Raw genomic sequence first — 13,888 nt, 5'->3', positions numbered from 1 at the left:
AGCAATCTTCCAGCCTCAACCTCTCCTGGCTGGCATTACAGGCGTGAGCCACAGAGCCTGGCTAATTTTTTTTTTTATTTTTTTGTAATGATGGGGTCTTGCTATGTTGCCCAGGCTGCTCTTGAAGTCCTCAGCTCAAGGGATCCTCCCACGTTGGCCTCCCAAGATGCTTGGAATACAGGCATGAGCCACTGTGTTTGGCCTTGAATGTTTTACATGATGACAGATGGCATGAGACTTCCTGGGCTGATTAAATGTATGACTGGTCAGCCATAGTAAGCGTTGGCATGGGTTTGTTGTCATGAGTTCAACAAAATTCACCCTGATTTTTTTGTCTTTTAAATGAGATCAAGTTTTTTATTTGTTTGTTTGAGATGGAGTCTTGCTGTATTGCCAGACTGGAGTGCAATGGCACTATCTTGGCTCACCACAACCTCTGCCTCCTGGGTTCAAGCAATTCTCTGCCTCTGCCTTCTGAGTACCTGGGATTATAGGCGCCTGCCACCACGCTCAGCTGATTTTTTTAAATTTTTAGGAGAGACGTGGTTTCACCATCTTGGCCAGGCTGGTTTGAACTCCTGACCTCATGATCCCTCTGCCTCAGACTCCCAAAGTGCTGGGATTACAGGTGCGAGCCACTGCACCCAGCTGAGACCAAGTTTTTAACTCACAATGTACCCATAGTAGAATGGAAAAGTGAAGACGACAGAAGGCATGGTGATGTGTCAAAATATGGAAGAATTAAATTGATTATCCAGATTAAACACCAGCAGAAACTTTTCTACTTTTCTTTTTTTTTTTTTTTTTTTTTGAGACGGAGACTCGCCCTGTTACCCAGGTTGGAGTGCAGTGGTGTGATCTCAGCTCACTGCAAGCTCCACCGCCCAGGTTCACACCATTCTCCTGCCTCAGCCTCCTGAATGGCTGGGATTACAGGCACCCACCATCATGCCCAACTAATTTTTTCTATTTGTGGTAGATACGGGGTTTCACTGTGTTGGCCAGGATGGTCTCGATCTCCTGACCTCGTGATCTGCCCTCCTTGGCCTCCCAAAGTGCTGGTATTACAGGCATGAGCCACTGCGCCTGGCCGAAACTTTCAAAATTATCTGTTACTGCCTTTTGAAGCCAATTAGAGACCACAAAGGAGTGAATGAATGAAGCTTTATCCCTGAAACTTTGCACTTATAATATCTTGTATTTCTATAGCACTTTAAAATTTTTCATGGAACTCTTAATCCCATCAATAAATTTCAATTGAATAAACTAATGAAATTACGTTATTATTATTATTTTTATTTATTTTTTTGAGACGAAGTCTCCCTCTGTCGCCCAGGCTGGAGTGCAGTGGCATGATTACAGGCGTGAGCCACTGCACTGGGCCTATTATTATTATTATGATGATTATTGAGACAGTTTCAATCTGTGGCCTAGGCTGGAGTGCAGTGGCAGGATCTCGGCTAACTGCAACCTCCACCTCCCGGGTTCAAGCAATTCTCCTGCCTCAGCCTTCCAAGTAGCTGGGATTACAGGCGCACACCACCATGCCTAGCTATTTTGTATTATTTTGTATTTTGTATTATTAGTAGAGACAGGGTTTAGCCATGTTGGCCAGGCTGTTCTTGAACACCTGACCTTAAGTGATCCACCCACCTCAGCCTCCCAAAGGACTGGGATTATAGGTGTGAGCTGCCGCGCCCCTGCCTATGTTATTATTGACATCTAATATAGGTTAAACTGAGACTCAGAAGGAGTTAGATTGGACCATGTTTACACTTAAGTGTAAGAAGTGCCTGAAGCCGGAACACCTCATTTCTACATCCTAAACCAGTACTTTGTATTGAACTGCACTTCCTCTTTCATTTCTTTCTTTCTCTTTCTTTCTCTCTCTATTTCTCTTTCAACCCTCCCTCCCTCCTTCCTCTCTTTCTTTTCCTCCCCTCCCCTTCCCCCCTCCTTCCCTCCCTCCCTCCTTTCTTTCTCTCTCTTTTTCTTTTTCTCTCTCTCTCTTTCTTTCTTTCTTTCGTCTTTCTTCCTTTCTTTCTTATAATCTCCCTAACATGGCATTCCTCTTTTTGGTGAATAAAATTCTGCACCAGAAAATCTCTGTATCTAAATTTTTAAATACAGTATCTACTGTAAACTGCAGGTATTGATCCAATAACTGGTGAGAATAGTGCTTTTGTAAAATAAGGGTTGCTTCATTCTACAGAAAAACTTTGAACTCAGAAATTCCAGGACTGCTCCATTTGCTTTATTTGCATAACCTTCAAGGGCAGAGAGTCAGGGCAACTCTGTGAGCCCCAAGTGATCAGTTAGGCGATGGCAATACTTCGCCTGTAAATCTACTAAAACAAGTCAGAAAGTTTCTATTTATGCTGTGCACAAGAAGAGACATGTAACTGAAGTTTCAATAGCGCTTTTTCCCCACAAACCAATTTGTTAGTTTAGATTTTAGGTTTAAAGACTCCTCTGGGCCGGACACGGTGGCTCATGCCTGTAATCCTAACACTTGGGGAGGCTGGCGTGGGTGGATTGCCTGAGCTCAGGAGTTCGAGACCAGCCTAGGCAACATGGTGAAACTCTGTCTCTACTAAAATACAAAAAAAGTCGGGCGCGGTGGCTCAAGCCTGTAATCCCAGCACTTTGGGAGGCCGAGACGGGTGGATCACGAGGTCAGGAGATCGAGACCATCCTGGCTAACACGGTGAAACCCCGTCTCTACTAAAAATACAAAAAACTAGCCGGGCGAGGTGGCGGGCGCCTGTAGTCCCAGCGACTCGGGAGGCTGAGGCAGGAGAATGGTGTGAACCCGGGAGGCGGAGCTTGCAGTGAGCTGAGATCCTGCCACTGCACTCCAGCCTGGGCGACAGAGCAAGACTCCGTCTCAAAAAAAAAAAAACAAAAAACAAAAAAATTAGCTGGGTGTAGTGGTGTACACCTGTAGTCCCAGCTACTTGGGAGGCTGAGGCAGAATTGCTTGAACCTGGGAGGCAGGGGTTGCAGTGAGCTGAGATCGTGCCACTGCACTCCAGCCTGGATGACAGAGTGAGACTCTGTCACCAAAAAAGAGTCCTTTGGATCCTCCTTCAAAGCTTAGTCACTTACAATTTGCCCACGGTACCTATTTTGCTATATATAAATACTGTTCCTATATGTACCTTGAATACTTTTCTTGTTTAATGACATTGCTTTTTTTTTTTTTTTTTTTAGACGGAGTCTTGCTCTTGTTGTTCAGACTGGAGTGCAATGGCACGATCTTGGCTCACTGCAACCTCCACCTCCCGGATTGAAGCGATTCTCCTGCCTCAGCCTCCCCAGTAGCTGGGATTACAGGCATGTGTCACCACACTGGGCTAATTTTTTGTATTTTTAGTAGAGATGGGGTTTCACCATTTTGGCCAGGCTGCTCTCGACCTCTTGACCTCAAGTGCCCCCCTCAGCCTCCCAAAGGACATTGCTCTGTTATCTTCTAGAAAACTTTTCCAATGGTGCCTTTCATCTGCATTTTCAGATGACAATCATTCAATTCTGTAACGAGAAGTTAGTATAGCTTATTTATAAGCTTTATAAAGTTAAAAATGTACTAGCAGCACTTAGTACAGACATTTTTGTTTGTTTGTTTGTATAAAGAGTTTCCATGAGAAAGTGTAGTTGGGTATCTGGCATTGGTACTTAGGGCATAATAATTAATGAAAAAAATTTGAGCCCCTATGATTACAGTGACCAATCATATTTTCAGAACTCTAAATAAGATTAGCCTATCAAGGGCTAGGGTTGTGTTTTCACGTTTGTTTATTTGTCTGAGACAGAGTCTTGCTCTGCCACTCAGGCTGGAGTGCAGTAGCATGATCTCGGCTCACCGCAACCTCTGCCTCCAGGATTTAAGCGATTCTCCTGCTTCAGCCTCCTGAGTAGCTCTGCGCCTAGTCGTGTTTTCATGTTTGTATTACCAGCTCCAAATATACACATATTAGGACTCCACAGATGCTTACTAAGTGAAGAACACTTAGTTTGAGGATAGCAAATTACACAGTTTTTTCTTTTTTTTTGAGACAGAGTCTCACTCTGTCACCCAGGCTGGAGTGCAGTGACACGATCTCTGCTCACTGCAACTTACGCTTCACGGGTTCAAGTGATCCTCCTGCCTCAGCCTCCTGAATAGCTGAGATTACATGAGCGCAGCACCACACCGGGCTAATTTTTGTATTTTTCGTAGAGACAGAGATTCACCATGTTAGCCAGGCTGGTGGTCTCAAACTCCTGACCTCAGATGATCCACCCGCCTCGGCCTCCCAAAGTGTGGGGATTACAGGCGTGAGCCACTGCGCCCAGCCAGAAATAGTTTTGAAACGAAAAAAATGAGAAAAGGGGAATGAACTGTGCTAGTCTCGCTTTGAACACCACGTCACAATGCGCCACTATCTTTTTTTTTTTTGAGACGAGTCTCACTCTGTCGCCTCGGCTGGAGTTCAGTGTCCTAATCTCCGCTCACTGCAAGCTCCGCCTCCCGGGTTCATGCCATTCTCCTGCCTCAGCCTCCCGAGTAGCTGGGACTACACGCACCTGCCACCACGCCCGGCTAATTTTTTTGTATTTTTGGTAGAGACGGGGTTTCACCGTGTTAGCCAGGATGGTCTCGATCTCCTGACCTCGTGATCCGTCTGCCTCGGCCTCCCAAAGTGCTGGGATTACAGGCGTGAGCCACCGCGCCCGGCAGCGCCACTATCTTTCTTAGGATGTAATTATTGCATCTAGTATCTCAGGTTAAACTTATTTTTCATAAGACATTCCTGATACCGATAGCCTTTGAACTGCTAGTCTTGGCTGGGTGCGGTGGCTCATGCCTGTAATCCCAGCACTTTGGGAGGCCGAGGAGGGCGGATCGAGAGGTCAGGAGTTCGAGATCAGCGTGGTCAAAATGGCGAAGCCCCGTCTCTACTAAAAATACAAAAATTAGCCGGGCGTGGTGGCGGGTGCCTGTAATCCCAGCTACTCGGGAGGCTGAGGCAGGAGAATCGCTTGAACCCGGGAGACGGAGATTGCAGTGAGCCGAGATCGTGCCACTGCACTCCGGCCTGGGCGACAAGAACAAGACTCCGTGTCAAAAAAAAAAAAAAGAAAAGAAAAGCTAGTCTTTAAGTACAGGGATCTGTTAATTAATCAGTTAATTTGCGAGTTAACTGCTAAAATAAAATAAACCAAAAAATGCCAGTTTCCGAAGGGGAGCTGAAAGATTTCTGCCGGCAGGTTTAACATCCAGCGGCGTGAGGCCTGAGACAACTCAGATCAAAGAAGACAGGGCTGAAAGAAATCTCGCGAGGCCCACGCATCGACCAATGTTCGCGAGATTTCGATGCCCTGTCCTTTTCCTCTTTCTGGCAGGACCACGGTTTATCTCGCGAATTTTGGGAAGTTCCGTTGGGGAAGATGGCGGCGGCCTCGAGCACCCTTCTCTTCTTGCCGCCGGGGACTTCAGACTGATCCTTCCCGCGAAGAGTAGGGACTGCTGGTGCCCTGCGTCCCGGGATCCCGAGCCAACTTGTTTCCCCCGTTAGTGGTGGGGAAGGGCTTATCCTTTTGTGGCAGATCCAGTCTCTCCCCGCCTTCAGGATGAAAGCTCAGGGGGAAACCGAGGGTAAGTGACTGAGGGGGAAAGGAGGGGACGGGACACAACTGGGGGAGCCAGTTTGTGAAAGGAGGTTCTTGCAGATGTCCCATGGGGGCCACTTGAGGGGCACAGAGTCCGGGAGAGGGAATGTGTATGAGTTTTAGATTGTCACTATACCCTCCTTGATGATTATAGAGCTTCGACTTTGGGGTGATGGGGACTCTCAACTTCTGTGAAGATTTCATGCTCGACTAGAGCACTTTTGGCCTAAAGTGGTGCGAGACGGGGCTAGTGAATACAAAACCAGCTTACATCTCCTTCCAGAAGAGACGCCTGAATAAATTTAGGGCTGTGTGTAAACGCACTGGAGACTATTTTGGCATGAATGAAATGATTAATTCCTTGTATTTATTAGCAGCCAGCGGTTCCCTACAATGTCAAGTGTTCAGATCCTGTGCTGTTGTGTATTTTTAAACTGTGCTGAATTTCATTCTTTTATTGACCGAACTAATAACCGCAGAAAAACAACTTTCCTGTGGAACTGTAAAGTTCCACACTCCGGCTTAGATGCTTCCTTGGCATTTTGGACATAGTTCTGTTGATACAATGAGCTGTGTTATTGTTTGTTTATCTCCAGTTTACTCTAAGCTTTGCAGATTAGGGTCCTTGCCTGATTCATTTTTGTATAGTTTCTGGAACGTAATAGTCGCTCAAAAAATGTTGGAGCATCGAAGTGCAGATATTTATCAGCAGGTTTCTCAAGAAAAACAAGAAGTGTGTTTTGGAGGAGAGGTCGAAAGGTGAGGCCCCATGGGAGCAGTGACTCACATCTGTAATCCCAGCACTTTGGGAGGCTGAGGCTGGAGGATCCCTTGAGCCCAGGCGTTCGAGACCTGCCTGGGCAACATAGTGAGGCCCTGTCTCTACAAAAAAAATGAAAAATTGCCGGACGCTGTGGCTCATGCCTGTAATCCCAGCACTTTGGGAGGCCGAGGCGGGCGGATCACCTGAGGTCGGGAGATTGAGACCAGTCTGACCAACATGGAGAAACCCTGGCTCTACTAAAAACACAAAATTAGCTGGATGTGGTGGTGTATGTCTGTAATCCCAGCTACTTGGGAGGCTGAGGTGGGAGGATCACTTGAACCCAGGAGGTGGAGGTTGTGGTGAACCAAGATTGTGCCATTGCACTCCTGCCTGGGCAACAAGAGGGAAACTTCTTCTCAAAAAAAAAAAAAAAAAAAAAAAAAATTGGCCGGGTGTGGTGGCTCACTCCTGTAATCCCAGCACTTTGAGAGACCAAGGTGGCGGATCACCTGAGGTCAGGAGTTCAAGACCAGCCTGGCCAACATGGTGAAACCCTGTCTCTACTAAAAATACAAAATTACCCAGGCATGGTGGCATGCCTGCAATCCCAGCTACTTGGGAGACTGAGGCAGGAGAATCACTCAAACCTGGGAGGTGGAGGTTGCAGTGAGCCAAGATGGTGCCACTGGACTCCAGTCTGGGCAATGAGAGCAAAACTCCGTCTCAAAAAAATAAATAAATTAATTATAAATAAATAAATAAATAAAATAAAAAATAAAAAAAATTAGGGCCACGTAGTGACTCAAGGATGTAGTCCCAGCACTTTGGGAGACCGAAGCAGGCAGATCGGTTGAGCTCACAAGTTGGAGACCAGCCTGGACAACCTGGCAAAAGCCTGTCTCTACAACAAATATAAAAATTAACTAGGCATGGTGGCACAAGCCAGTAGTCCCAGCTACTTGGGAGGCTGAGGTGGGAGGATTACCTGAATCCTGTAGGTCAAGGCTCCAGTGAGCCAGAATCGTGCCACTGCACTCCAACCTGGGCAACAGAGAGAGACCCGGTTTCTTTTTTTTTTTTTTTTTTGAGACGGAGTCTTGCTCTGTCGCCCAGGCTGGAGTGCAGTGGCCGGATCTCAGCTCACTGCAAGCTCCGCCTCCCGGGTTCACGCCATTCTCCTGTCTCAGCCTCCCAAGTAGCTGGGACCACAGGCGCCCGCCTCGTCGCCCGGCTAGTTTTTTGTATTTTTTAGTAGAGACGGGGTTTCACGGTGTTAGCCAGGATGGTCTTGATCTCCTGACCTCGTGATCCGCCTGTCTCGGCCTCCCAAAGTGCTGGGATTACAGGCTTGAGCCAGCGCCCCCGGCCTGAGAGACCCGGTTTCAAGGAAAAATTAGCTATAGCCCCAGCTACTCTGAAGGCTGAGCTGGGAGGATTACTTGATCCTGGAGCATGGGAGGTCGAGGCTACAACAGACCTTGATTGTGCCAGTGCACTTAAGCCGGGGCTACAGAGTGATGCTCTGTCTTAAAAAAAAAAAAAAAAAAAAAGAAAAGATATACTCCTCCGGTACAAGGGGAGAAGGGTAAAAGTGGAAACTTGGTGAAGTAGGAGTTTTTGTCTAGTTTGTTCACTGCTCTCTTTTTAGCAATTTCATTTATTCTTTTTCTTTTTTTAAAAAATTTTCCTCTCTAACCCAGTTCAATAACTATTTTTTGACACAATGCCTCCCTCTGTTGCCCAGGATGGAGTAAGTGGTGTGATCAAGGCTCATCTCTGAAGCTTCGACCTCCCAGGCTAAGGTGATCCTTCTCCCTCAGCCTCCAGAGTAGCTGGGGACTGACTATAGGCACATGCCAGGAGGCTTGGCTAATTTTTTTCTTTTTCTTTTCTTTTTTTTTTTTTTGAGACAGAGTTTCGCTCTGTTGCCCATGCTGGAGTGCAATAGTGTGATCTCGGCTCACTGCAGCCTCTGCCTCCTGGATTCAAGCGATTCTCCTGCCTTAGCCTCCCAAGTAGCTGGGATTACAGGCATGCACCACCACACCAGGCTAATTTTATATTTTCAATAGAGACAGGGTTTGGCCGGGTGCGGTGGCTCACGCCTGTAATCCCAGCACTTTGATAGGGTGAGGTGGGTGGATCATCTGAGGTCAGGAGTTTGAGACCAGCCTGGCCAACATGGTGAAACCCCGTCTGTACTAAAAATACAAAAATTAGCTGGGTGTGGTGGTACATGCCTATAATTCCAGCTACTAGGGAGGCTGAGGCAGGGGAATTGCTTGAACTCGGGAGGCGGAGGTTGCAGTGAGCCAAGATTGTGCCACTGTACTCCAGCCTAAGTGACAGAGCAAAACTCCATTTCAAAAAAAAAATGTAGAGACAGGGTTTCACCATGTTGACCGGGGTGGTCTCAAGCTCTTGACTTAGGTGATCTGCCTGCTTCGGCCTTTCAAAATGCTGGGGTTACAGGTGTGAGCCACTATGCTTGGCCTGACAAATTTTTTTTTTTTTAAAGTAGTGATGAGGGCCGGGCGCGGTGGCTCAAGCCTGTAATCCCAGCACTTTGGGAGGCCGAGACGGGCGGATCACGAGGTCAGGAGATCGAGACCATCCTGGCTAACACGCTGAAACCCCGTCTCTACTAAAAATACAAAAAATTAGCCGGGCGAGGTGGTGGGCGCCTGTGGTCCCAGCCACTCGGGAGGCTGAGGCAGGAGAATGGCGTGAACCCAGGAGGCAGAGGTTGCGGTGAGCTGAGATCCAGCCACTGCACTCTAGCCTGGGCGACAGAGCAAGACTCCGTCTCAAAAAAAAAAAAAAAAAAAAAAAAAAAAATAAAGTAGTGATGAGATCTTGTTATTTTGCCCAAGCTGTAGTTGAACTCCCCAGCTTAAGTATTCTCCCATGTTGGCCTCCCAAAGTGCTAGCGAGGATTACAGGTGTGAGCCGCAGTGTCTAGCCTCCTCAGCACTTTTACTAGTGCTTGAGGTCGGGTGTGGTGGCTCACACCTGTAATCCCAGCAGTTTGGGAGGCCGAGCGGACGGATCACCTGAGGTCAGGAGTTCGAGACCAGCCTGACCAATGTGGTAAAACCCCATGTCTACTAAAAATACAAAATTAGCCTGGTGTAGTGGTGCGTGCCTATAATCCCAGCTACTTGGGAGGCTGAGGCAGGAGTACTGCTTGAACCTGGGAGAAGGCGGACGTTGTTGCAGTGAGCCAAGATCGCGCCATTGCATTCCAGCCTGGGCATCAAGAGTGAAACTTCGTCTCAAAAAAAACAAAAAGTTTGGATAAAAAACAGTCCAGCTGTGTGGTATTCCTCACATCAGACCTATAATTTGTGTGTCATCTTGCCATTAAAAATGTCTTCTTTGGATGTTTTGAAGTAAAATGATTTTGGAAAATATTTTAACTGAATTCTTACTGAGATGAAGTGTGGGAATTTATTTTGCAAGGAAAACTGTGGATGGTCTTGATAGAACAGTTACTGATGACGTTTTCTGATTTGAATCGTAGAGTCGGAAAAGCTGAGTAAGATGAGTTCTCTCCTGGAACGGCTCCATGCAAAATTTAACCAAAATAGACCTTGGAGCGAAACCATTAAGCTTGTGCGTCAAGTCATGGTAAGGATTGTGGTGAAGTGGGTAAAGTGTTTTGCATAGATAATTATTCTTAATACGCTAAGTTCTCCATGTAGATGTGTTCATACTGTCTTCATAAAACATCTGAATACATGGTGGTTTCAACTTTAGGAGTCTATTGTATTTATACTATAGGTTGACTATCCCTTATCTGAAATGCTTGGGACCAGAAGTGTTTCAGATTTTGGATTGTTTTGAATTTTGGAATATTTGCAAATACATAGTGAGATATCTTGGGGGATGGGACCCAAGTCTAAATACAGAATTTATGTTTCATAAACACCTTATAGATATAGCCTGAAGGTAATTTTATACAATATATTTAATAATATATTTAATACTTTTGTGCATGAAACGAAGTTTTTTTATTTTTTATTTTGAGACGGAGTTTCACTCTTGTTGCCCAGGCTGGAGTGTAATGGACCCATCTCGGCTCACTGCAACCTCTGCCTCCCAGGTTCAAGTGATTCTTCTGCCTCAGCCTCCTGAATAGCTGGGATTACAGGCATGGGCCATCACGCCTAGCTAATTTTTATATTTTTAGTAGAGATGGGGTTTCTCCTTGTCGGTCAGGCTGGTCTTCAACTCCTGACCTTAGGTGATCCATCTGCCTTGGCCTCCCAAAGTGCTGGGATTACAGGTGTGAGCAACCATGCCCAGCCGTTTTGACTGCATTTTGACCCTGTTATGTGAGGTCAGGTGTGAAATCTTTGATGACATCATTGTGAATACTAAAAAGGTTTTGGATTTTGGAGCATTACAGATTTTTGATTTTCAGATTAGGTCTGCCCAGCCTGTACTAGAAGAGTTTTTGATTCATTCTTTTTTTTGAGACTGGGTCTTTTTTTTTTTGAGACGGAATCTCGCTCTGTCGCCCAGGCTGGAATGCAGTGGCCAGATCTCAGCTCACTGCAAGCTCCGCCTCCCGGGTTTACGCCATTCTCCTGCCTCAGCCTCCTGAGTAGCTCGGATTACAGGCGCCCGCCACCTCGCCCAGCTAGTTTTTTGTATTTTTTAGTAGAGACAGGGTTTCACCATGTTAGCCAGGTTGGTCTCCATCTCCTGACCTCGTGATCCGCCCATCTCGGCCTCCTAAAGTGCTGGGATTACAGGCTTGAGCCACCGCGCCCGGCCGAGACCGCGTATTACTTTGTCATCTAGGCTCAAGTGCATTGGCATGATCATGGCTCACTGTAGCTTTGACTTCCCAGGCTTAGGTGGTTCTCCCACCTCAGCCTCCTAGTATCTGGGACAGCAGGTGCATGTAACCATGCCCGGCTAGTTTTTTTTTTTTTTTTTCCTTTGAGATGGAGTCTCACTCTGTGGCCAGGCTAGAGTGCAATGGTGTGATCTCGGCTCACCGCAACCTCTGCCTCTCGGGTTCTAGTGATTCCCCTGCTTCCACCTCCCGAGTAGCTAGGACTAGAGGTGCACGCCACCATGCCCGGCTAATTTTTTGTATTTTAGTAGAGATGGGGTTTCACCGTGTTGGCCAGGATGGTCTCCATCTCCTGACCTCGTGATCTGCCTGCCTTGGCCTCCCAAAGTCCTGGGATTACAGGCGTGCGCCACTGTGCCTGGCTGTACAGCTAGGTTTTTATATTTTTTGTAGAAATAGGTTTTCTTTTCTTTTTTTATTGAGATAGAGTCTCGCTCTGTTGCCTGGGCTGGAGTGCAGTGGTGTGATCTCGGCAAACTGCAAGTTCACCTCCTGGGTTCACACCATTCTCCTGCCTCGGCCTCCTGCGTAGCTGGAACTACAGGTGCCCGCTGCCACGCCCAGCTAATTTTTTGTATTTTTAGTAGAGACAGAGTTTCAGCGTGTTAGCCAGGATGGTCTTGATCTCCTGACCTCGTGATCTGCCGGTCTTGGCCTCTCAAAGTGTTGGGATTACAGGTGTGAGCCACTGCTCCCAGCCAGAAATAGGTTTTTACCGTGTGGCCCAGGCTGGTCTCAAACTTGTGGGCTCAAGTGATCCACCCACCTTGGCCTCCCAAAGTGTTGTGATTACAGTGTGAGCCACCATGCCTGGCGGATTAATTTTTTTTTGTTGTTTTTAAGATGGAGTCTCCCTCTGTCGCCCAGGCTGGAGTGCAGTGGCAGGATCTTGGCTCACTGCATCCTCTGTCTCCTGTGTTCAAGTGATTCTGTACAGCTACTCAGGAGGCTGGGGCTCCCGCCACCATGCCCAGCTAATTTTTGTATTTTTAGTGGAGATGGGGTTTCACCGTGTTAGCCAGGCTGGTCTCGAACTCCGGACCTTGTGATCCACCCACTTCAGCCTCTCAAAGTGCTGTGATTACAGGTGTGAGCCACTGTGCCTGGCTGAAGTTGTCATTTTTATTCCTTAAGGCAACCAAATTCTAGCTTGAAATATATTCTGTAACTGATACTGTCATTAGAGAGACATTGTGAGATAGAAGGATTCCAGGTGGCTAATAAGGCCCTCTCTTTGGGTACCACTATCTTGGTTTGGTCACCATGACTTTCCTTGTCTTCTTGTCAGTTTTGCAGATTCAGAAACCTAATTTTATTGGTACATTAAGGTTTTATAGAGTTTTCGTGGCTGGGTGTGGTGGTTCACACGTGTAATCCCAGCACTTTGGGCGGCCGAGGTGGGTGAATCACTTGAGGTCAGGAGTTCGAGACCAGCCTGACCAACAAGGTGAAACCCTGTCTCTACTAAAAAGACAAAATTAGCCGGTTGTGGTGGCAGGTGCCTGTAGTCCCAGCTACTCGGGAGGCTGAGACAGGAGAATTGCTCGAACTCAGGAGGTGGAGGTTGCAGTGAGCGGAGATCATGCTACTGCACTCCAGCCTGGGCATCGGAGCAAGACTCCATCTCATAAAACAAACAAAAAAAAAGACTTTTCAACAACTGACACACTATATGCTTATTCATTAATTTATAACAAAACGTTTAGTTTTCCAGTTTTCATAATACTGGTATTCATTGACCAGAGCACCTCTTCTCCTGTCAAGAATCAAGAGATTTCAGATTATTAATAAATTACTTTGTTTTGTAAGGGAGAATTAGAGCAGTGAGATAGATTTATTTGCAACATGGAAAAGCCTGGAAAACTATCCTTCTACCAGAAAACTGTTCATGTTTTTAGGGAATGGGATGTTTTTCAGAGGGAAACTTCTTCACTGGATAGCATTAGGAAAACTGGGCTAAGTTTTTTGTTCTTTGGAAGTCCCTTTTCTGGACTACATGTTCTGTTTCTTTTCTTTTTCTTTTCTTTTTTTTTTTTTTTTTTGAGACAGAGTCTTGCTCTGTTGCCAGGCTGGAGTGCAATGGCACGATCTCAGCTCACTGCAACCTCTGCCTCCCAGGTTCAAGTGATTCTCCTGCCTCAGCCTCCTGAGTAGCTGGCACTACAGGCGTGCACCACCACGCCCAGATAATTTTTGTATTTTTGGTAGAGACGGGGTTTCACCGTGTTGACCAGGATGGTCTCGATCTCTTGACCTCATGACCTCATGATCCACCTGCCTTGGCCTCTCAAGGTGCTGGGATTGCAGGCGTGAGCCACCGCACCCAGGCTATATGTTCTATTTTTTAGAGTCAATCTCATTTTCCTAAAATTTGGTTGTGTTTCTCAGATTACGTGCAAATCACCTTGTTAAATTTGTACACTACCAAATCTCCTGAGCCGTCTTATTTAACTGTTTATATCTTAGCATGTAGTCACTTCCACAGGAGGCAGATCTCATCTATTACATTTTGATTCTTCCTAATATTTCTTTAAAGGTTTTCTTGTTTTAGATGTGGAAATATGTTTTTCTTTTTCTTGTTTTTTTTTTTTTTTTTTTTTTTT

General features: G+C 46.4%; 1 protein-coding gene across 2 annotated transcripts in view; it reads left to right on the top strand.

Annotated features, from left to right (window-relative positions):
- Positions 1–5,380: 5,380 nt before the first annotated feature.
- The window catches only part of MED1 (mediator complex subunit 1), a 57,523-nt gene continuing 49,015 nt past the window's right edge, over positions 5,381–13,888 (top strand). For both annotated transcript variants that reach the window (XM_023204272.2, XM_023204271.2), the window contains exons 1-2: positions 5,381–5,638; positions 9,942–10,048. Coding sequence is in view for 1 of the 2 variants with exons in the window: in XM_023204271.2 (XP_023060039.1) it covers positions 5,614–5,638; positions 9,942–10,048 (132 nt within the window). In the remaining variant the exon portion in view is untranslated. The remainder of the gene's footprint in view (positions 5,639–9,941; positions 10,049–13,888) is intronic.

The sequence above is a fragment of the Piliocolobus tephrosceles genome, chromosome 16 (assembly GCF_002776525.5).
Source record: "Piliocolobus tephrosceles isolate RC106 chromosome 16, ASM277652v3, whole genome shotgun sequence".
Classification (NCBI taxonomy): domain Eukaryota; kingdom Metazoa; phylum Chordata; class Mammalia; order Primates; family Cercopithecidae; genus Piliocolobus; species Piliocolobus tephrosceles.
This window is presented reverse-complemented; position numbering and strand designations above follow the sequence as displayed.